A 20,157-nucleotide genomic window follows, 5' to 3' on the forward strand; every position below is an offset into this window, starting at 1 on the left:
GGAAAAAAAAAGGCAGCCCCTCCCCTGGATTTTTTTTTTTTTTTTTTTAAGGGAGAAGGCTCCGGGCAGCCGGGCTCCGCGGGGTGCGGAGCGGGGTGCGGAGCCGCCCCCGCCTGCGGCTGTAGGGGCGCGCCCCGGCCCGCGGCCGTGGGAGCCGCCTGGCCACGCGTGGGAGCCGCGGCCCCGGGCCCGGGGGGGTTTCAGGGTCAGGGGCTCCTGGGGCCCGGGGGGCTCGGGGCTGAGAGGTCTCGGGCTGGGCACACCACGGAGCTGGGGTGTGTTGGCGCTCACCTGGCAGCCGAAGGTGGCACCAGACGAGAGCGGTGATTTTTGGGGGAGGTTTAGAGCCAGGCCGCTGTCCGCTGTGGTTTATTGCCCCAGAGCAAACGGCCGTTTGGTCGCAGATTTTGTGCGTAGAACCGAGACCGGGCACCTCCGTCCCCGGGAGGAACACCCGGCTGTCCTGGAGGGCTGCGATCTCTAGGAGGAGGCAAAACCTCAGTGTAGGACGTGGGGACAGAAGAACGACGTGCGGTGCGGAGGCCCTATGGGCTGGCTGTGCCATGTCCCACGCTGTGACAAACACGAGTGGGGTTCGGCCGTGTCACCCTGATGGCTGCCCCCGTGCTGCCCGAGCAGCGGGGTGGCTGGCAGCCCCTCACACCCCCCACCAGCCCTCCACGGCGTCGCCTGATGCTCCGTGAGCCACTGGGGTGAAGCAGCCCGCTCCGTAAGCCTTGTGTACCCGTTGACCTGTTTTATGAGGCCGCGGCGATCCGCGGGCTGTATTTCCACATCCACATTTCCTCCACCATCCCCACCCACCCCGACGACCCTTGCAGCCACCTGAGCGGGGGTATTGGAAAGCCCCCCATCTGAGCAAGCCCTGGCACTTCAGAAGCGATTTGGGAAGTTAACGACTTTCAGGGAACTATGCGGCGGAGCTTTTCTTTCTGTTTCCAATTCTCCCCCCTCGTTTGTTTGAGTTATTAAAAAAATATTTCCCATGACACTGCCGAAGGCCAGCAAATCCATGAGTCACCAGGAGTGCGGAGTCACGCATGCACTGATCCATCACCGCTGGCCAGCGCAGCGCCGAGGGGCCCTACCCGGGAGGAGCCGCCGCTGATAAGGCCTGTGAGGGCCAGCGCACCCCGTGCCAGCTGGTTTTGGGGCAGCAGCCCTTGAGACAGCCCCGAAACGTGGCCTGGGTGTCCCCTGAGCCTTCTTGGGGTGCCACTGCGCGGCCCGGCAGGCATGAGGAGGTGTTAGGGAGGGAGTCCTCCACCTGATGGAGGGGGCACTGCTTGTGCCACGTGTCAGTACAGAAATCATACCACGGGGGGTCCCCTGTGTTGCCTCCCAGTGGGATGTATCCTGGCCGTGTCCCCGCCACCCCTGCCCCAAGGGGACAGGGCTGCGCGCCCCCCGCCAGCCGCCCAGCGCCGCCTCCCCTGGGGACGCCCAGGAGCCGCCCCGGGGGCAGCTCGGCCCCAGCCCCGGGGAGCTGCTGGGGGTGACTCAGCCCCTGCCGGATCCAGACCCGAACCCAAGATGCAATTATGACTTATAAATATTTGAGGTTTGTTTTCCTCTTTTGCAATCAGCCCCTGTTCTACCCACGGCCCCACAATCGCGTTTCCATCTCTGGCAGTGCTGGGCTGTGCTCGGAGGCAGCAGCGCGAGGCAGCGCGCCTTCAACGCGCCGCACCGGGTCCGCGCCGCAGCCTCCTGGAGGAAGATGCCAACGTGCAAATTTAACATGGCAAATAGACACTCTTTAAAACCAGCCTCTTATCTTTTGGGCTCCGATTCAGGAATGTGCCCTCGCAGGACTCTGACATTAAACATGCCGCACTGGCGATAACGCGATTTAAACCATTTGGGTTTAAGCAGCTCAGCACGCCCCGGTGCCTGCCTGGCTCCCAGCTGAAGTCCTGAGCCTGAAGGACGCTCACCTGCAGCCCTGCTGCTCTCCTGCTCCTTCTGCCGCACTCCAAGTATTTGTCTTCAAACAGCCCGAGCCAGGACTGGTTTTTCACCCAGCTAGGGACTCCAGTCTCTTTCCTGAAACTATTCTCTTCCTTCTCTTCACCTTTAAACACCACCAGAAAATAACACGCGGGGGAGGGGAGGAAGGTTGTAGGGACTGAAACTAAGAGAAAAGCAGGTTCTTTCAAATTAAAATAACATGTTTACATATCCCCGAGTGTTTCTGGTGCCCCACTTTGCTGCACATCTTGGTTTCCTGTTAGAATACCACATTGACACAAGCACAGGGATGCTTGTGCTTTTTTTTTTTCCTGACCTTTAAGCAAGTTTCAGCAGGAATAATAACTGCACGTGGTTTTTCCCCCTTCAGGCGTGCTGTGCACGGAGGGCGCGTTGCAGCACCCGGTGCTGCAGGGTTCCTCCCTAGCGAGCTCCAAGGCTCGGCCCCGCTGCGGGGGACACGCACGCTGCCCGCGGCTGCAGAAGCCGCCGAGCTCCCAGAACGACCTGAGCCCCATCCAAACCCTCCACGGGGCTCCTAAAACCTTCCTGCAAAGCAAAAGGGTGCCGCTGGGGTCCCATCATTGATCCGAGTCCTGCCCTCCCCAGTGTAGCCGGGGATTTACAACAAAACAGCCATTCATCCCCAGCCAGGTTTATTTTTAAGCACCCCTTTGGCAAGCACGAATAAGTTTTGTTTCATGGATTCCGTTCCTGAGGCTAGCTGCAGTTTGCACGCTGCAAATCCCTAATATATTTGCATGAATTATTACTATTAATAACACAATGGTGGCGTTCGAGATGCTGGACAGACGCAGAAGCCACGGCTGTGTCCCCGAGCTTTACGAGCTTTACTGCCTTGCAGAGTGAGCGTGCGTGGCAGCAGCCGGTCAGCGGTCAGGAGAGCTGCAGTGACGAGCTCAGGGGCTGACTTAGGTGTACCGACGGGGATTGACCAGAAGGACTGTCAAGGAACGAGCTACTTGGCAATATTTCATGGCAGAAATACTAATTCTGGCCATTCTGCCCTGCACCGAGCACTGGGGCAGCAAGAGCTGGTGTCTGGCAGGCCGCGTGATGAAGGGGGCAGTGGAGAAGTCACCAGGAGGGCTCAGGACCCATCCTGTCCCTTGGCACGGTGACACTCTGTGCGCTGGGGACCCTCAGCCCCAGCACTGAACTGCACGAGCCGGGAAGCCTCACTGCAAAGTGCCCCGGGGACCAGGACAGCTGGAAGCCACGGACGTGTCCCCGTCTGATAAGAAGGCACCAAGTTCAGCAGCTCCGCGTGCTCAGGGCAGCCACAACATTCCCCGTCGGGCTTCGGACTGATAAAGCACAACGGTTCGCTAAGATCTGAACTAAGCATCTTGGAGCAGCTCATTCAGGCAAAAATCTGACACTTTCCACTTCTCGCCTCAGTCCAGGAGAAAAGCCGCCCACGAAACCTTAGCATTTCCCAGCGGTGGAAATTCTGCTTTTGGCCAGCATCAACAGCAGAGAGCGGCTCAGAGGAGCCCAGGGAGAAGCGTCCAGATGAGATTTATGGCCCTCTTTCCAGCCGCCTTGCGAGCGGGGCAGCTGGGGAATGCTCCCAGCCACCGGGCGGTTCAAAGCTCTTGCGGCCACCCCAGCACAACAATCCCCGGAGCCGAGGGCGTGTGTGGGGACGTGGTGCTGGGACACCCCTGGGTGGCAGAGGAGTCCCCAGGGCGCCCGTCTGGGCTGCTCGAGGTCCGGCAAGCGGCTGCGACCTGCGTTAAGCGGAGCTGGCGCAGACGCGAGGGTGTTTCCCCCGAATCGCCCAGCGCCTGTCCTTCGAGCGAGGGACGGGCCGAGGAGGCCAAAGTCTGAGTCTGACAAATTTAAACCACGTGATGTTCGGATCCGCGCTCAGTTTATGGTGAACTGAACAAGGGGGGGAGGCAGGGGAACAGTTGGCAGCTTCCCCACGCCTCTCAAAACCTGTTCCCCTGCAGTTCTCATCACCTCGGAGCCCAGACACCCGGGGATGCTCGGACGTCTGCTCCAGCCACCCAAAGGAGCAGCTGCAGTGCCAGGAGCACCCACCCATGGAGCCCACAGCCCGGGGCACCCTGGCACCCAGGGACACTCAAAGCTGAGGGGACACAACCAGGCCAGCTCCTGGCCCGAGCAGGGCACAGCCACCTCTGGCCGGAGCCTGGCACTGACACAGCCGCCGGGTTCCCGAGCGAGGGGAGCGGCTGCGCCCTGCAGCAGCTCGCCCATCCCACGCCGCCTGTCGGACTCTGGACTTTGGCTTTGCGTGAGAGGGATTTACAGGCTCGGGGTGGCTTTTGCAGAAGCAGCAGCAGGGAAGGCGGTAGGAACTGGCTTTGGAGCCAAGGACACCTGGGCCGTAGCGTCAGCTCGGACAAGATGCGCGGTGCCAGGCCGGTGCTGCTGCCAGTGTGGAACCAGAGCTGGCACACAGGGACCCCCGGGACCTTTTGGTTAGGAAAGAGGCGACAGTCCAGGCTCAGGTTCCACAAATAAGAAATGCTGCGTTTAGCATGGAGATGGGACATCAGTAAAGCCTAGCACTGGGGATGACAGCCCCTCGACTTGAAAAGGTGTGAGGAACTGAAAGACCCTCACCCCCTCCACCCGCAGCATCCCCCACCTGGGAGCTGAGCTCCTCAGGTGCTACAGAGACGTCAGCCAGGCAGGAGATCTTTTTACAAAGGAAGCAAAACAGATGTGGTCCAAAGCAGGCTTGCCTTGTACCTACCTGCCAAAAAGGACGCCAGAGCGCACGGGGCACAAGCTACCATGGGCTGCGAAGCAGAGAAACTAGAATTAAAAACAGGCTCCTTCTCTCCGGGCTGGCTGATCGCGCCTCAGACAGCAGCGTGGTTACATGGGTGGGAGGAAGGCTGGCCCCGAGCCACGGAGGAACCTGTCAGCCTCCGCTCCAACCACCCGCTGCGGTCCGCCGAGGGACTGCGGGCGTCTGCTGCGTGGCTGCTCACGCCTCTGGAGCCCAGGGTGCAAAGAGCATCAAAGCCACACAGAGGCCTTCGGGCGCCAGATGGAACCGGGCAAGCTCAGAGGAGGGAAGCAAACACTGCGAGAGGTTTGGGGTTGCACAACATCGATGCGTGCATGCTGGCGAGGAACCGATCTGAACGGGCGGTGTGAAGCGGCGCAGCGGCATCGTGCTGGTGTAGCGCAAGAGCTTGGGAGCGTGATATTGAATTGCTTTGACTCCTCGTAGCTCAAGGGTAGGCTGAGGTGCGTGGCATGGCTGCCTGGGTGCACCTGGGGTTCCCAGGGCAGAGAGCTGCCTTTTCCCCAGTTATGCTGAAAAAATAGGGAAGGGCAACAAGCTCAAGGGTCTGATCACAGGTGACACCCTTCTTCCTCGTGGGCTGCTTTCTCTCCAAGTTCTTTCTTTATATCAGTCCTTGTAAAGCGAGGTGATGCTTGCAGTCTGTCACTGGCAGTTAAAATTCGGCTGCAAGGACTGAAGAACTGCAGTGGACAACAACCTACAGGGTGGAAACACCAAGGGGGTGGTTGGGGGTGAACTGAAGGGACAGAAAGGCCACAGATTGAAACATGGGAAAGTGAGCTGAATTTCAAGGGAGAGACGGGAAGCCGAGCTCATCGCCCTGCAATTGCCAGCTCAAGCAAGAGCCGTTTTAGCCAGACCAGCTTCTGCACTAGTCCATATAGCAAATGCCATAAAACAGCCCCAAAACAGTCACAAACTGCCAGGTACCAGAGAAGAGCAGCAGCTTTCACCTGCAATAACTGGCAATTTCAGAAGAAATGCCTAAGCAAATATTGGCTAGCACGGGCGTCTCTTGCAAGACAACCCCAGCCGAATAATCCCTTCTGGTCTGGGGAGGATGAGGAGGGTCAGATCCTTCCGAACTGCCAAATCGGGCAGTCAACCTTATCATCAAACAGGCACGCGTGCTCCCTATGCCATCGCTCTCCATTCACCATCCCATTTTCTCGCTGTAGTCAGTCCCTGATGCCTCATGAGTTTAATGAGCAAACTAACTAAATCAATACAGTCAGCCTGATCCCCACAGGCCGCGGGCTGTGAACAACAGAATGTCTGCCTGGAAAAGGTATCTGCCTGTTAGAGGGGCTCCCGAGAGAGAAGGGCAGCTCCCAAGGTCTTTGGACATCTCCGCCTAGGCTGGCCAAGAATTAACACGTGCATGTTCAGCACTGCCCTGGGAAACAGAGGTACTGACCAGCTCCTCCCCTCCTACAGCCTTGTTCTCTCCTCAAGTATCACATATAGCCTTGATGCCCCCTGAAATCCAGGCACTGAAGGGATGTTTTTGCATTCTTGATGACAGGGAAATCATCTTAGCTGATAGCCTCTTCAAGGGGCCGACTGGCAAACATCAGTCCTCCTCAAAGACGGCCTCGGGCTCTTCAGCTCCTGTCAGCAGGGAACCTCATCGGAGTACCTCTGAAGCAGAGAAACGTGTGTATGAGAAGGAAAGTAAATTAGGTCTGAACAAGATTAACAGGGATTTAATTGAACTATGTGAACTGGAACTCCAGTCACGAGCTACTTATTAGGCTGTCTCAGGGGACTGTGCTGCTTGCAGCAGAGGAGCACAAGGATGCATTGTGAATGAGGCAGCTCACGGGGACAGCGGCGGCCACAGCTCTCGAGATGGGTGGCCAGAGAAGGAGACCTGCCTGAATGCAACCAAAAATGAAGCAAAAAGATGTCTCAAATCCCAGCCATGTTTCTTCTTCTTGGCCTGGTGAGGGAAAGGAACTTGGTACTGCCCATCAGCAGAGGAAGCCCAGCTCCCAGCCCAGCTCCTGGGCTCTGGCCAGGAGGACAAGGCACAGTTCACAGAGGTGCTGCTGGCTGCCTGGTATCTGGAGGCAGACATCTGAAAGCCTCCCCTTCAATAAAAGGGACTTAATGAAGTCTTCAGCTCCCTTTGGGATGTTAATTACAAAACAGCCTGGAGAAAAGTGCTTGGGAATTAAAGGACTTACCACACCAGTCCTTTCCTTTCCTTTCCTGGTGAGGGAACCTGCAGTGGCACTTGCCAGAGCTCGCCTGCTCTTCCCACAGCCCAAGAGTGGCCACCAGGCAGCTCCTTGCTCCAGCCACGGAAACCTGAGCTACACTCACACACCAAGGAGCTTGTGAAAATCCCTATTATCAATCTACTAAATCCCCATCTAATCCCCTGCTCATATTACTAACAAATGCTGCCTTTATTTCGGAACCTTCAGGTGGGCTCTTGGAGCCAAACTCTCTCATGAGAGGCAAATTAATTTAGCCATTGCACCATTTCCTCCTGCCAGGTAGGTGAAGGTGTTCTGGGAGATAGCTTGCTACCTCCAAGTCAAACACAAATACACGCATGCCTGAAAGTATTCACTAACCAATTTCTCACAGATTAAAGGATCTCAAAGGCTCTCCCTTAATGGATCGCTTTTTATGAATAGGTTATTTATGTCTCTGTGTTCCTATATTCTGAGAGCTCTGGCAGCTTTCACAGTAAATGCAGAGAAAGAGGCAGCAAAATTTGAAAAAGGTTTTTTGTAAACAAAGATACTCAGGTTGTATTTATTACACATTTCAACAAAAACCAAAATACACGGGACACTGGTAATTTCTAAAGACACAGTGTAAGTTCAGTTAACAAATACATTGACATAGGTATCAAGCTGTTAGAAACAGAGTGGAAATACAACACAATCCCACTTCCCCTTGACAAAATGAACCCCCAATGTCCATGATTTCCACTTAGCAATGAGCAATTAAGCCTCTAGACAGCTAGACAAAGATGTTGATGTAGTAGCCTGCCATTCCAGGGTAACCACGGGGGCTCATCCCTAACTGGTTCTCGGCTGTGGAAGCACTTCTGTATTTTGGGTAATGTGTGCACTACTCCTTCAATATTTACAGTTCTGTGAGAACAAAGCAATAGAACCCACCTTTAGGTAACCTGCAGAAAGACCGAGTTGTTAGATAAAACAACCACCGTCCTCGTTTACTAAAAAGGAAGTGATTTACAGTACCTATCCAGGGAAGGGCAACACTCTTCTTTCCCCTGCAGATCACAGACAGGAGCACAAGCCCGTAATGGAAACTCATAGCACAATATTGTTCTTCGTTATTTGCGTGGGAAATTTTTGTAACGTTTCTTTGTACTGAGAACTCAAAGCATCTTTAGAGTGCTTGTGTCTCACATGCTTTGTTCTGTTCTCCTAGTATTGCCTTTAAGTAATTCAAAAAAACAAAAAGGGCTGAATTCCAAGCAGCACTCTAAGCTGGGTTTTAAGGAGTGCAATGGTATCAGCATTCTGGTTAAAAGAAGCACAGAACGTGGAGCAGGGAAGCAGTAAGGGGCTGGAATCGAACTGGCACAGGGATCCACCTGGCTCACCCACCAAAAGCAGGAAGGAGCAGAAAATACAGCCTTTTGCGAACCGATGGCTTCTGCGGACGTGCTGCTAGGCTTCTGTTAGAGACCACATGGAGCACAGCGCTGCTGCCATACCCAGGCTCACAAGGCATTTGTGAATGGAGGATGGGAGTCTACGTATGCAAAAAGGATCGCAGACTTGCAGCCCCGCCAGAGAACCCTTTCCTTCAAAGCCGCTCTGAACCCTGGGTGCGCCTAAAACAGCAGGTTCTCCTCCCATTGACTCATTCGTGATCAAACAAACCAAGATGTGAGCTGGCATCAGGAAGCTTGAACTGCCCTACAGAGACTCCGTGGCTACGTCACCACCTATCTCTTTCCAGTCCTGTCTAGCCATATTTAAATCTAATACTAGATTGTCCCTGGCCCTGGAGAGCCAGGGCCTGAAGGAACATAGCGTATGTGTCTCTTGCCATAGAGTCATGCTACACAGCCAGCTCACCGCATCTCCTCAGGCTGAGATCCCATTTAACTTCAGGAAAAAAATCAACAAGAGGAGACGCAGCATACTGTGTAGCAGGTATGGCTGGGAGGGTGTTTGCAAATTCAACAAACCCCAGCTGTGTTGAAATGGAGCGCATGGTTAAGGCTGAGCTAGCTCACAGGAAGGTTTATAAACAGCACGGCTAGGCAGTGCTGGTTGATGCATGACAAACGCAGCACTTCAAGTCCCCCACCTCAGAGCAGCTTTTCTCCAGCAGGCAGCATCTGGTCTTCCCAAGTGTCCAAGGACATGCCATTACTCTGGGCATTGAGCACCTTCCAGAACGGTGATTCCTGTAGTCACTGCAGTCTCCACCACCATCTCAATTCCCTGAAAGACTCCTGCTTTCAAGAAAGGGAATAGAAAGGAAGAGTACAGGGGTGGGGAATAAGAAAGAGGTAGCGACGCTGAGGAAATGAAAGCTTTCATCTTACAGCAGTCTGGCATCTGATGAGTTATTACCAAAGAATTAAAGAATATGACAAAGCCATTATTATTGAGCCATAAAATGCAGCTATGTATTTCAGACTAGATGACAACAGAGATGAATGCAAAGCTATGTAGTGTGGTATCCTTGATCCATTTGATCCTTCTGCCTTCAAAAAATACAACACAAACCGGTATCCAAAGTAGCAAACCCATGCTCCACCTTCCACGGGGACTGTTCTACAAATCCTGGCCAGCATCGAGTAGATAGGACAAGCCTCTCCACCCATCAAAAATGACAGAAGTCACTTTGATGGTGACTGATAAATTAATCACGTCAAATGAAGTCCTGGATATGTGAAGTCCTCTTTGCTTGTAAAAAGAAATATAAAAAAATCTAAGGCAGAAGCCCTTCCCTTCCACTTTTATAAGTTCCTCTCCCTTGTCCCTGAAAGCTGAAGCATGGCATTGCCAGAAAACCATTTCATATAGTTAGTTGCCTTTGATGTCATCTCCGAGGAAGCATGATTACAGGTGATTGTTTTGTCTTTTGAGGTTCGTTGGTCAAGCCTTTATCGTTTCTTCTTTGTTTCTTTCTTGGGTTTCTTGCTTATCTGCGGAGCAGTTGCCTTTGGCTTCTTCACTGTCTCTGACGTCTTCGGCTCAAAACTGTCCGAGTCCTACAGGAATCAGTTAGGAAACAGTCAGTGACTTTTTAACAGTTTGCTGACAGCTCACTTTGGGAATTTGCGTGCAAGTCAAAGGAACAAGTGCTGGGTATCTCTGTTGGAACACATCTATATCAAACCGAGCTGACATTTAATGAGACTTGAGCAGCACCATGTCTGTGTTTCTGCATGTGCTTTTTGAGGAGTGCAAGTTCATGCCTAGAAACAGCTTGTTACCAGAGAAGCTGTTGTAAGTGTCTAAATCAGGCTTTGGAGAAACACAGTACCCCAGTTTTAACAGCAGAAAGAAAATCAACACTAAATGAAAACTACTCAAACTGGGAAAATGAAAAGACACCATAAAAATCACCAGTACGTGTGGTATTTCTGCAAAATGTTAAGCCTCATCCTGTGCAAGACAAAAGGTAATCCTCAAAACAGTAGTAAGAACATCAAGTTCAGAGCCACTAAACCAAGCCTGAAATTCAGGGAGGGAACCAAAGGCAAAGCTCTCTTCACCTGGCCTAACAAGGAGTCCTTAGGTATCCAGCTTGTTTCCTTCAGGGGAGATGACAGATAATACCTCAGCCATGGGAAATAAAGTCTACTTATCTTATAAAAACATAAGGGAGCAGCCAGTCTCATCTGAGAAAGCACACACACGCAGATTGCCTCCTTCCATTAAATGCATTTGAGTACAAATATTGCCTTAGCATCTTGGTTTCTATCAGTCAGAGCTTGCCAACTGGAAAAGGACACACAAAAAATGGCAGAGCAAGACGTGCTAGTTTCAAGCTTCCAAGACAGAGCTCCAGATAACAGAGGGGAAGGCAAGTATCTGACAGGATCCTTTTAATCAAGGAGCTCTGTTCAAACACCTCTCAAGTCACTGGGCTATTACAGTTCACATCTGCGTGGCTTTCCAAGGAAGGAGATTTGGCTGGCTTTCCAAAGGCTGTAATCAGCGCACAGGGAGCTGGCAGGCTCTGGAGACACGGAGCAACATGCAGTTATTGCTCAAGGATGCAGCGTGGTGCTGCCATAAAGCGAACACTGCTGCCTTCTAATGTTCAAACCAAGGTAGTCTCCGAAGCCTGAAGCCTCCAAAACAGAGAAGCCAATCTGTACCCTACCTGGACTCGAGCGCCATTCCCAAGGTTTGGAGGGGTAGTCTTTCTTGTTTATTGTCTTGGAAATTAATCACAAAGGCAGAACATCAATAGGACAGCGTGGAGAAAAAAAATAGCATGCACACAACAAAGGATGACCTTAAACAGGAACAGGTCCTTGAGCTTATCACTTTAATTGGAGGCTTGGTCTTCAGCTCCCCACTTCAAACTAAAACCGTCACTCTTCCCAGCTTTCCAGAACAGCCATAAATTTATAAAGGGAAGCGACGGACTCGGATGGGCTCTGGTGGCTGCAGCACGACTAGCAGAAGGGAGTGTGCACCCAGGCCAGGGCATCAGGAATCCAGTGCATCAACACACCTCCACGTCCCACTGACAGTTAAAGGAGAAAGTTGGGCCATGAACTGTCCTCCTTGAGCTAGAAAGGAAAATCTCGCTCTGCCCTCTCTGTTGTATGGTTTTAACCCCCCAGACTGCTGTTACCAGAACACATCGGCCTGAGCCCTTTTCCTTCGTTCGCACTGTGCCTCACCCTCAGGCCTTCCCTTCTCCACCTACCCGAGGCATACTTTCTCTCCTACAAGCTTCTTTACAAGACAGGTAACATCAACTCCACGTACTGCTGAAAATCTCCATGCTTCCTCTGCGTAAGAGGGAGCAAACACGGCAATAGAGCCTGAAATCAAAGCTTTCCATTCCGAGTTGTTACTGAAAATAATACCACGCATGTTTAGAGAAAACCTCCATCAAACCAACAAACCCGCAGCCTGAAATACTGCCAGCTCCACCACCAGGAGCGTTACCGAGCACCTGGGGCTCACAACAGCTGGGTGGATGCGGGTCATCCCAGTGCGCCCCAACTTAAAGTAAACAGAAGATGGAATCAGAGCCCCGTAGCTCACCTCAGCCTCTGACTTTAACGTTCTCTTCTGCTAACAGCAACGGGCTCTCTACATGCTTGCACAGGATTGGGCGCCAGGACTGAAAACTGCCTTCTTGGCATTCGAATGCACTCAAAGTTTCACCTGTACCTTGTTTCCAAAAATCATACGCCAACGAGAGCCCTAAGCCATTTGACAGGCAGTCCCTGCAAAGGGGACGCCCTGCCTGGCAATTAATAGAGCAAATCAGCAGTAGGATGACAATGTGAAGCATTCTTGTGTGCGATCAGGAACAGCACGCACACCCAGCGGGAGGTGGGAAAGCTAGAAGGAAGGGAAGACAATGAGCTATGGATCATCAGCTCTGGGGCAAACTGTTGTGTCTCCACCAGCTCTGAAATGTTCCCTCCCATCCGATTTTCTGTGATTCTGTGCATCTGTAACAACGTTAAAGAACACTGCTTACTGTCTTATGGGACTTGGAAACTGGCAGGATTATGGCTAACACGCAGATAAGCTGGAAAATGGCTCCGAAGAAGAGTCCATAGCGTAGCACGTTCTCCATGAATGTGGGCTCGGGGATCTCCGGTGGAGAGAAATCCAACTCAGCAGCCATTGTGGAAACACCTTTCTCCTCTAGTGCTCTCAGGAAGACTGGTTTCTACAGGAAAGAAAAAAGAGTAATTATTTACATCCTGTGTTCTGGCGTTACTTTTTCCAGCAGCAGAAAACTGCAGGCTACCTTAGGGGGTTTTCTGAAGACAACCTTTGAATATCGTCACAATACGTCGGTACAGATACAGACCCAGCCACAAAGAGGGAGATGAAACTCGCATTCATTTGGATGCTCGTCTTTCTCTACCTGCCTAAGAAAGTAGCCCTCAAATATGAGTTTTAGTCCATTTGCGGGGGGGGGGAACAAGCAAAATATGACAGATGGCCATAGCACAATAAAGGAAAGCTTAAGAAGCAAGAAGATACCTCTCCCTGAGCTGATGGTGCATGCAAGATGAATGCCAGGTATTCATTTTCACTTACACTGTACAGGTAATCACAGCCTTGTTTTAGTTGTTGTACAAAACCCAACGTTTCAAATAAAGCACACAGAGAGTAGATCTGCTGAAGACAGTGGAATGAGTTCAATGGTTAACTACAAACAGCGCGTTGGTGGATGGTTCCGGGAAGCCCCACATACCTCGCAGTGGTCACACAGGAAGTTTGTGCAAAGTTAAATATTGATCTCCTGGGTCCCCAGCTAGGTTTTCAGCCACTCCCTCCCTTCCTTTTCCTAATGGAGTTATCGCTTCATTCTACAAATGACTAATGGCTCGCTGTAATAACTGGAGAGCTCTCCCTCCAGAATTGCTCAAGTACGCCACAGGAAGTGTCACAAAAGGGAAATTCAATTCTTCTGAGATGCCACCAGAACTCAGCTGTGATTATTGCATGACTCGGTTTCCCTGACCTGCATGATTCAGTCGTGTGCCTATTGAATCAGCACTCCTCGTTTATACACACAGCTCTCTCTTGGCTTTCCTTTGTCTCTCGTATTACTCAAGGCTGGGTGCAAGATAGTGCTGCACGCACGTTTCACTTGGAGGGCAGTAACCTGTCTCCTAGAATTTCTCTCTCTCCAAAGCAAGCTTTGCATTTCTGACGCTAGGAGGAGATTTCTACAGTCTGCAGATGTGACCGAGTTCAGAAAGATGGTAAAGGTCGACTCTGACTGGAATAAAGTTATAATTGATAAACTGAAGAAAAAAATCAACAACTCTGTGCTGTCACAGACAGAGGCAAACTGAAAGGAGTGGTATATACATCACAAGCAATAATAATTATTTTCTTTTAACTCAGCTGAAGATGGGATCTTATTTTGGATTGAAAAGGACAGCAAAAGCACTCCCAACTGCATTTAATATCTCCTTTGAATCAGGATATAATTTAATATCTCCTTTGAATCAGGAGATAAGAACAGGCGACCTCCTGCGGTCTGTACTTCAGTGAGAAAAAAAAAAAAACAACACTTCAAATTCTGACTGAGTTCATGATCTGTGCACGAAGCTGGAATACGCACAGGGCCATGCAGGCTCAGAGTCTCAGTGCAGACCCAAGGATGGGACTGGGCTTAGGACAACATCAGCAAAGCATGCCTAAATGTAATTCACTCCTAACTGCCCTCAGCTTTTAAAATTACCCTTCCTCTAATCTACCAAGGCAGAAGTTTCTAAGCAAGAAAGAATCACAGACAAAATACAACTCAAGGCTGAAGTTTTCTGTATTTTACTTATTGGGACACCTTTAGAAAACTTCATTCTTGCTCCCCCTCTTTGTAAACAGAGCAGGAAGGCACGTTGCTTCTCTCCTCACCTGGGGTTTTCTTGGCACGAGCTGCTACCGACAGTCCTGATTCACACACCTGGAACACCAACACAAATCAGAAAAGGGAACTGACACACACACAACAAAACCAAAAATCCCCGTCCTCGCATTCCGCCAGTCACCCTTCCCTTTCCTACTTCATCTCTCGTTAGGGCGTTATTAGTTTTGTAAATACCCCCGGTGACGTGAGCAGCACCGTGCGCCCAGGTGGCAGCACGGCGTGGCGGGCTGCAAACACAAGCCAGGCAGCACGCCCCGCGCTGACACCACGCTCCAGCTATCGCAGCAGTCACAGCTGGCACCCCACGGGAGAGCCACTCATTTTGCTGCTATCAGCGGAGCTGAGCTAATACAAGGAAAAAAAAAATCCCTGCTTTGAAAAGACTCCCAGAGCTGCACACGGAAGGAGGTTAAACCTCACGCAAACCAGCAGGCCCAAGTTAAATGTGTCAGGAGGCCCAAAGAGCAGCGGGGAGCCAGGCTCGGTACCAGGCACGCCGCCTGCTGCAGCACACACAAAATGAGAAGTGAGTTTTCTCGCTGAGGGAGCTACCTCGTCACACGCTGCCTGGCGGCCAATGCAACAGGTCCCTGAGTGATAGCTGGCTCTTCCCCCCTCTTCCAGAGAAGCTACAATTTCACCATCTCTTCCCTTGCTAACATCTCTTCTTTTCCACAGTTTCAGCCACCTTTTTCCCCAGATGTCCTCGCCTGTTACCTACACCCAAAGTAAACGTTCTTAGGCTGTATTTAAAGGCTTAGACTCCTATGGCAGAAGACATAAGTGACACAGCATGGCCCTCCCCAGCTCCCGTGTGGTTTAACAGCAGGTATCGCCTCTGCCCCCAGGCCTTGCTGTCTCATTGGAACACACCGGTGGAAGCAGGTAAAAACACAGCTGAACCGCACTAAAAGAACTGACTTTGATTATTTGTTTAAAACTACTCTTAGGGTTTTACGGCAAGCTAGGTGCTGCCACCCAGAAGTACATCTCCCTGCAGCAAAGCCAGAGCCGCGCCACGGAATCAGCGCGGGGCTGCAGGGCCCTGGCTCGAGGCTTTGCTCAGCGCCACCAGGGGAAGACGATGCAGCCGTCCTCCTGGGGGCAGGATCAGGCCCCATGATAAAGAACCTCACGCCTTCAGGCTCAGGGCCATACACGAGCCACCGCAACAGGGGCAGATAAAACCTCTCCTTTTGCTGTCCCATGCTTCCCAGCTGGCACCCCCCAGCCCTATCACTACGTACAACAGCTAACAGGGAACAAGGCAGGAGCACTGCATGTAACACACACCCGATTCCTCTCGAGGCGCCCCAGCAGCCCAGCACTCAGCACCGCAGCCTGGGGCTGCTCAGCCTGCAGGAGGCTCTGGGGGGACCCCGCCGCAGCCCTTCAGTACCTGGAGGGGGCTGATAAAAAAAAGGAGAGCGGCTCTTCTCTCAGTCAGATATTGACAGCACGAGGGGGAACGGCTTTAAACTGAAGGAGGGGAGCTTTAGGTTCGAGGTTAGGAGGAAATTCTTCCCTCAGGGCAGTGAGGCCCTGTCCCAGGCTGCCCAGAGGAGCTGTGGGTGCCCCATCGCTGCGGGTGTTCCAGGCCAGGCTGGACGAGGCCCTGAGCAACCCGGCCCAGCGGCTGCCGCCCCTGCCCGCGGCAGCAGCCGGGTGCTCCCTGCGCTCCCTCCCGCTCCGTGACAGGACCCGGCCCGCTCTGCCCGCGACCCCCCGGTCCCCCCCCAGCACCCCCGGCCCCGTCGCCCCTCACCGCCCGCTCTCGGCCAGGCCGCGCCGCCCCGGAAGCGCTTCCCGCCTCGGCCCGCCCCCAGCGACCGCCCGGGGCCGCCCGCGTGCTAATGGCGGCCTGCCCGGCCCCCCCTGCCCCCCGTGTGCTGCTCCCCGTGTGCTGCCCCCAGCCTCGGGCCCCGCAGGCCCCTCCTCACGCCGGGGTTTGGTTCTGCTTCCTCGAAGCGCCCGGGCAGCGGTAACTCAGCCCCCTGCTGCCGGTTTGCTCCTGCCCGCCTTTGTTTGTTTGTTTCTTTCCCCCTGCCCAGCTCTGAAATGGAGGCGCCTCGATGAGGTGATCTGTAAAGGGGACAAACAGCTCCTGCTGCGCTCTGTTTCTTTGTGGTATTTAAAGAATCTGATTTGCTTTGCCCCTTTCCTAACCCTGAAAGATCAGGAGCGCAAGCTTGGTTTTGCTGCGGAGCCGTATTATCCAGGAGTCCAAATACTTTGAGGAAAAGCTTATCAGTTTGCTGATAAAAAAAACAGTTACTCCTCCACTGAGGGAGCAAAGTATGGCAGTTGTAGTAGAAGGGTTTTCTAGGCTGCTCCGAAGCATTTCAGTTAAATAGGTATTAACAATTTCAAAGGTCTTGAGCAATTGCATTTAAAACCTTTTATCTTTTTATTTTAATGCAGAAGACTTTACAGACAGCGAGAGAATGTGCACAGCTGTGAGTTACAGAGGACAAAGACACTTTACAAAGCATTTTTTTTTCTGGCTTAAAAAATAAGAAAAAATTACTCTTAAATAATGCTCAGAGCTTTCACTACCTGTGATGGCCAAGGGATAACCCCAGAGCTCAGAAGCAGCAATAAACTCTGGCCTTTTAGGTCCCGAACATAGAGCATCGAGGATACAAAACCACTGAGGACGGAGGAGTAACTCCTGTGAATGTCAGCAGGGATCCTATCGGTGCAGCTTAAATGACCAGGTCAAATTATTTCCATTCCACCAGTACGCTGAGCTGGGTGGTGCTGCACCCACCTACACCTCCTCACGGCACCGATCCTCGGGGATGAAGGCTGCAGGCACACAGCTCCCAGCCAGTGCTGTACGCCTTCCACATTAAGGCTCTTCCGTTCTCTCTGCCAACAAAACTGGCACTATTGAACGGAGAAAGAGGCAGACAAAAATTGCAGCTTTTGTATAGCCCCCACCCATTCCCTCTACCACCAGCCCCCTGGCAGACCGTCAAACCCCTCGGTGGTAATGCCAGGCTCTGCGCAAGGGAAACAGCCGCAGAGCTGCAAGCAGGTGGTGCCATCAGCCCACCCTGGCTGCACGCCTTGCCCCTGCACCGCACTGACCCATTCATTTCGCTGATTCTGAAATGCTGAAAAAGGAAGCTGTTTGTAGGTGTATGCTCGGTGGATGATGTTCCAAAGCCTATGGGATTTGTGTGGGTTTCAAAGCTAGCATTGATTCAACGAGCAGAAATGGCAATTTTGTCAGCACCCAATTCTGAACAGAGACAGAGCTCAGGTGTGAGGTCTTTTTCCAAATCCAACTCATCCTTAGCTTTTTTCTTTCTTTCTAAATTTCTTGTTTGGTTTGCATTGCAGTATTCCCTGCAAGTCTTTGCAGTGAGACCTGTTTGTTACCATACACTGCACACACATCCTTGCGCACCAGGATCTTTTCATCCTCAGGTTAATATTGAGCCAGGAAAAAAATAAGTGTAACTGCTCTGTTTTTTTGGTCCTTACTGGAAACACGGATTTCCTCACTCCCTCTCCATAAACTAACACATCTTACTTAAACTCTGCTTTTTCATCAGAAGTGACCAGGTTAGGATTTTAACACCAGCTCTCCTTGTTCCTCGAGCGGGGCTGTATTGTGCTGTGTAACTTTCTAGCCAAAGCTCCTTTCCAAACTGACATGAGAGTGGAAGACCAAAGATGAATTCACTGCTGGCATCTGAGCTCTGTCTGCCTGGGTAGGAAGAGGAAGGAGCTGGTATTTAGCTAGAAATTCAGGAACCAGCAACTCTCAGCTGACTGTAGGATGCTGACATCTGGCTGAAACTCCTGGCAGCTCACTTGGGTGATGCTGAAATGCTCCTGTCGCTCCACCAGGAGATAAACAGAGCCAGACAGGTAGCAGCTCTATAAATGGCTCTCACCCGCAGCGCACATCAGGCCTCCTGACACATCCGTATCTAGCTGGCTGGTGCCATTTGTTCCATTGTAGTGTCAGTGATACGGTAATGTTTGAAGATTAAGTAGGCTTTTCAAGCAAGCTTTTAACTCTCTGAGACAGTCTTTTCTAATAGCACTTCCTTGTATGTTTTGAATTACCAATTTATTTTGCCTATTTTTAATCTGATCCCTTGCTTCAGACTCATTCTCACGAAGCAAACTGTGCTCCCATCCAGAGGGACCTTTTGCGAGAGATTATTTTGATAATTGTTTGTATTCAGGTTCCTACCAATCTGAATTCTTCAAGGGAAATTTCTCCCCAGGATACCTATTGCTGTTCAAAGGATTGGCTCTGGGGGCTCTGCAGATCCAAATCCCAGCACTTTATCTTTCCAAGGTGGAAAAAGCCAGTCTCATACAATTTTTTAAAGGCGAGTCTTACCACACCTGCTGCGTTTGAGATTTGGGTTCTCCATCTCTTCCTTAGAAGTAACGGGTAACACAGGTCCAGCCTTGTCTTCCTCATCTCCTTTTGCTTGCTTTCCACAGAAATTATTGCATCTTTGCAAAAAACCTTTGGAATGAAAAATACTGGGTACGTACCAGCAGCAGACAGTGGTCAATTTATTCATAGTATGTCTTAGGTCTGCTAAGCGGGATAAGAAATTTGAACTCAAATATGTCCCAGCCAACCTCTACGGTGGCAAACGTAGGCAGAAAATAAAACTCCTAATCTTTTGAGTCAGTTCTGTTTAATAAACCATCAGGGCACTTGTGATAAGCAGGTCACCACCACATCTCTCGAGTAAAAGAAACCCACAGGAAACAGCTGTGTGCGGCTCCATCAGGAGTACCGGGGATTAGAGAAACTGGAGGCCAACACTCACTGTCTGTGACATTCTGGAGGAGTGCAGAAAAGCTCTTGACAGCTGAGAACAGGAAACATTTTTTTGTCATTTGATGGGTTACTTCTTACTGTCATTAGCTTCAGCCTCCCGGGGTGAGCAGGCCCATTTCACATGCTGTTCAGCTTATCTGGACCAACCCGTTCTGCACCTGGAATAGACGGGCAATTTTTTAAAGCATGGCATGGAGACTGGAGGAGGAGGTAAAGCTAAGAGGAAATCAATATCTGGGAAATTGCTGCAGGATCCTAACACCGTGTCCTTCATCAGCGAAGGAGCAGCAGTGAAATATAACTCTTCCTGGCATGTGCTTCACCCAGGGAGGTTTGGTCTACACGCACGTGACTCCAAAATGCAGCAGCTCCAGCTGGCAAGGTACCTGTGGTGGCCTGCACCTGGCCACAGGCTGCACTCGCCCTGCAATGATGTAGGCTTAGGCAAATGGAGAGCTATCCAGCGGGCATTGCTGACCCCAAGTGATGGCCTGCGGGGGTAACCCCAAAGTCACGTACCCTGTGTTCTGGGGGTCAGCAGAACGCCCACAGAACCACCTGCAGGGGGAAGGAGGGGTGGGGAAGAGCTGGAAGGTTCTAGGAACAACTCAAAAGAGATACCCTAAAGGGAAAAAGCTGTTTGCTCCCTTCACAAAGCAATTTATTAATTATAACTGCTGCTACTCCCAAAATGAAGCTCCCATGAAGAATGCTTTCACGCTGCTTGCACACGTACCTGCACGGGGCACGGACCCACCCTGCTGGGAGACAGTGACCACAGGACAGAGCGCAGCTCCCAGCTCAGCTGCATTCTGTGACACAGACGGGTGCAGAACTGGCTCCAAACAGCACCGGATCCTATCGCAGTCTGTAGCAGCTTCGTCCCGAGCCGTCAGCAGCCAGAGCCCCCACGGCAGGACTCGGGCTG

The 20,157-nt window shown here is 51.8% G+C and overlaps 2 protein-coding genes across 5 annotated transcripts in view; both read right to left on the minus strand.

Annotated features, from left to right (window-relative positions):
• The window catches only part of SRC (SRC proto-oncogene, non-receptor tyrosine kinase), a 28,695-nt gene extending 23,700 nt beyond the window's left edge, over positions 1-4,995 (minus strand). For both annotated transcript variants that reach the window (XM_035343527.1, XM_035343526.1), the window contains exon 1: positions 4,745-4,995. The gene's annotated coding sequence lies outside the window, so the exon portion shown is untranslated. The remainder of the gene's footprint in view (positions 1-4,744) is intronic.
• Positions 4,996-7,531: 2,536 nt separating this feature from the next.
• MANBAL (mannosidase beta like) lies at positions 7,532-16,248 on the minus strand. 3 transcript variants are annotated; one of them, XM_035344047.1, is made up of 4 exons: positions 16,173-16,248; positions 14,395-14,443; positions 12,494-12,688; positions 7,532-10,028 (listed from the first exon to the last, which is right to left on the minus strand). In XM_035344047.1, the coding sequence occupies exons 3-4, from the start codon at positions 12,641-12,643 to the stop codon at positions 9,921-9,923; spliced, it is 258 nt and encodes an 85-aa protein (XP_035199938.1). In that variant the 5' UTR covers positions 12,644-12,688; positions 14,395-14,443; positions 16,173-16,248; the 3' UTR covers positions 7,532-9,920. The 3 variants fall into 3 exon arrangements, with proteins under 3 accessions (XP_035199938.1, XP_035199939.1, XP_035199941.1); XM_035344048.1 differs by lacking the exon at positions 16,173-16,248 and adding an exon at positions 15,807-15,829; XM_035344050.1 differs by lacking the exon at positions 14,395-14,443 and having other exon boundaries at positions 16,173-16,233.
• Positions 16,249-20,157: the final 3,909 nt, after the last annotated feature.

Source organism: Oxyura jamaicensis, chromosome 20, assembly GCF_011077185.1.
Source record: "Oxyura jamaicensis isolate SHBP4307 breed ruddy duck chromosome 20, BPBGC_Ojam_1.0, whole genome shotgun sequence".
Taxonomy (NCBI): Eukaryota; Metazoa; Chordata; class Aves; order Anseriformes; family Anatidae; genus Oxyura; species Oxyura jamaicensis.

Excerpts from the sequence above, each read along its gene's own strand:
- MANBAL (XM_035344047.1), bottom strand. The coding sequence starts at position 12,643 with ATGGCTGCTGAGTTGGATTTCTCTCCACCGGAGATCCCCGAGCCCACA. Across the intron at positions 10,029-12,493 it reads TTTCCAAGTCCCATAAGACA|GACTCGGACAGTTTTGAGCC; the intron begins GTAAGCAGTGTT and ends TGATTCCTGTAG.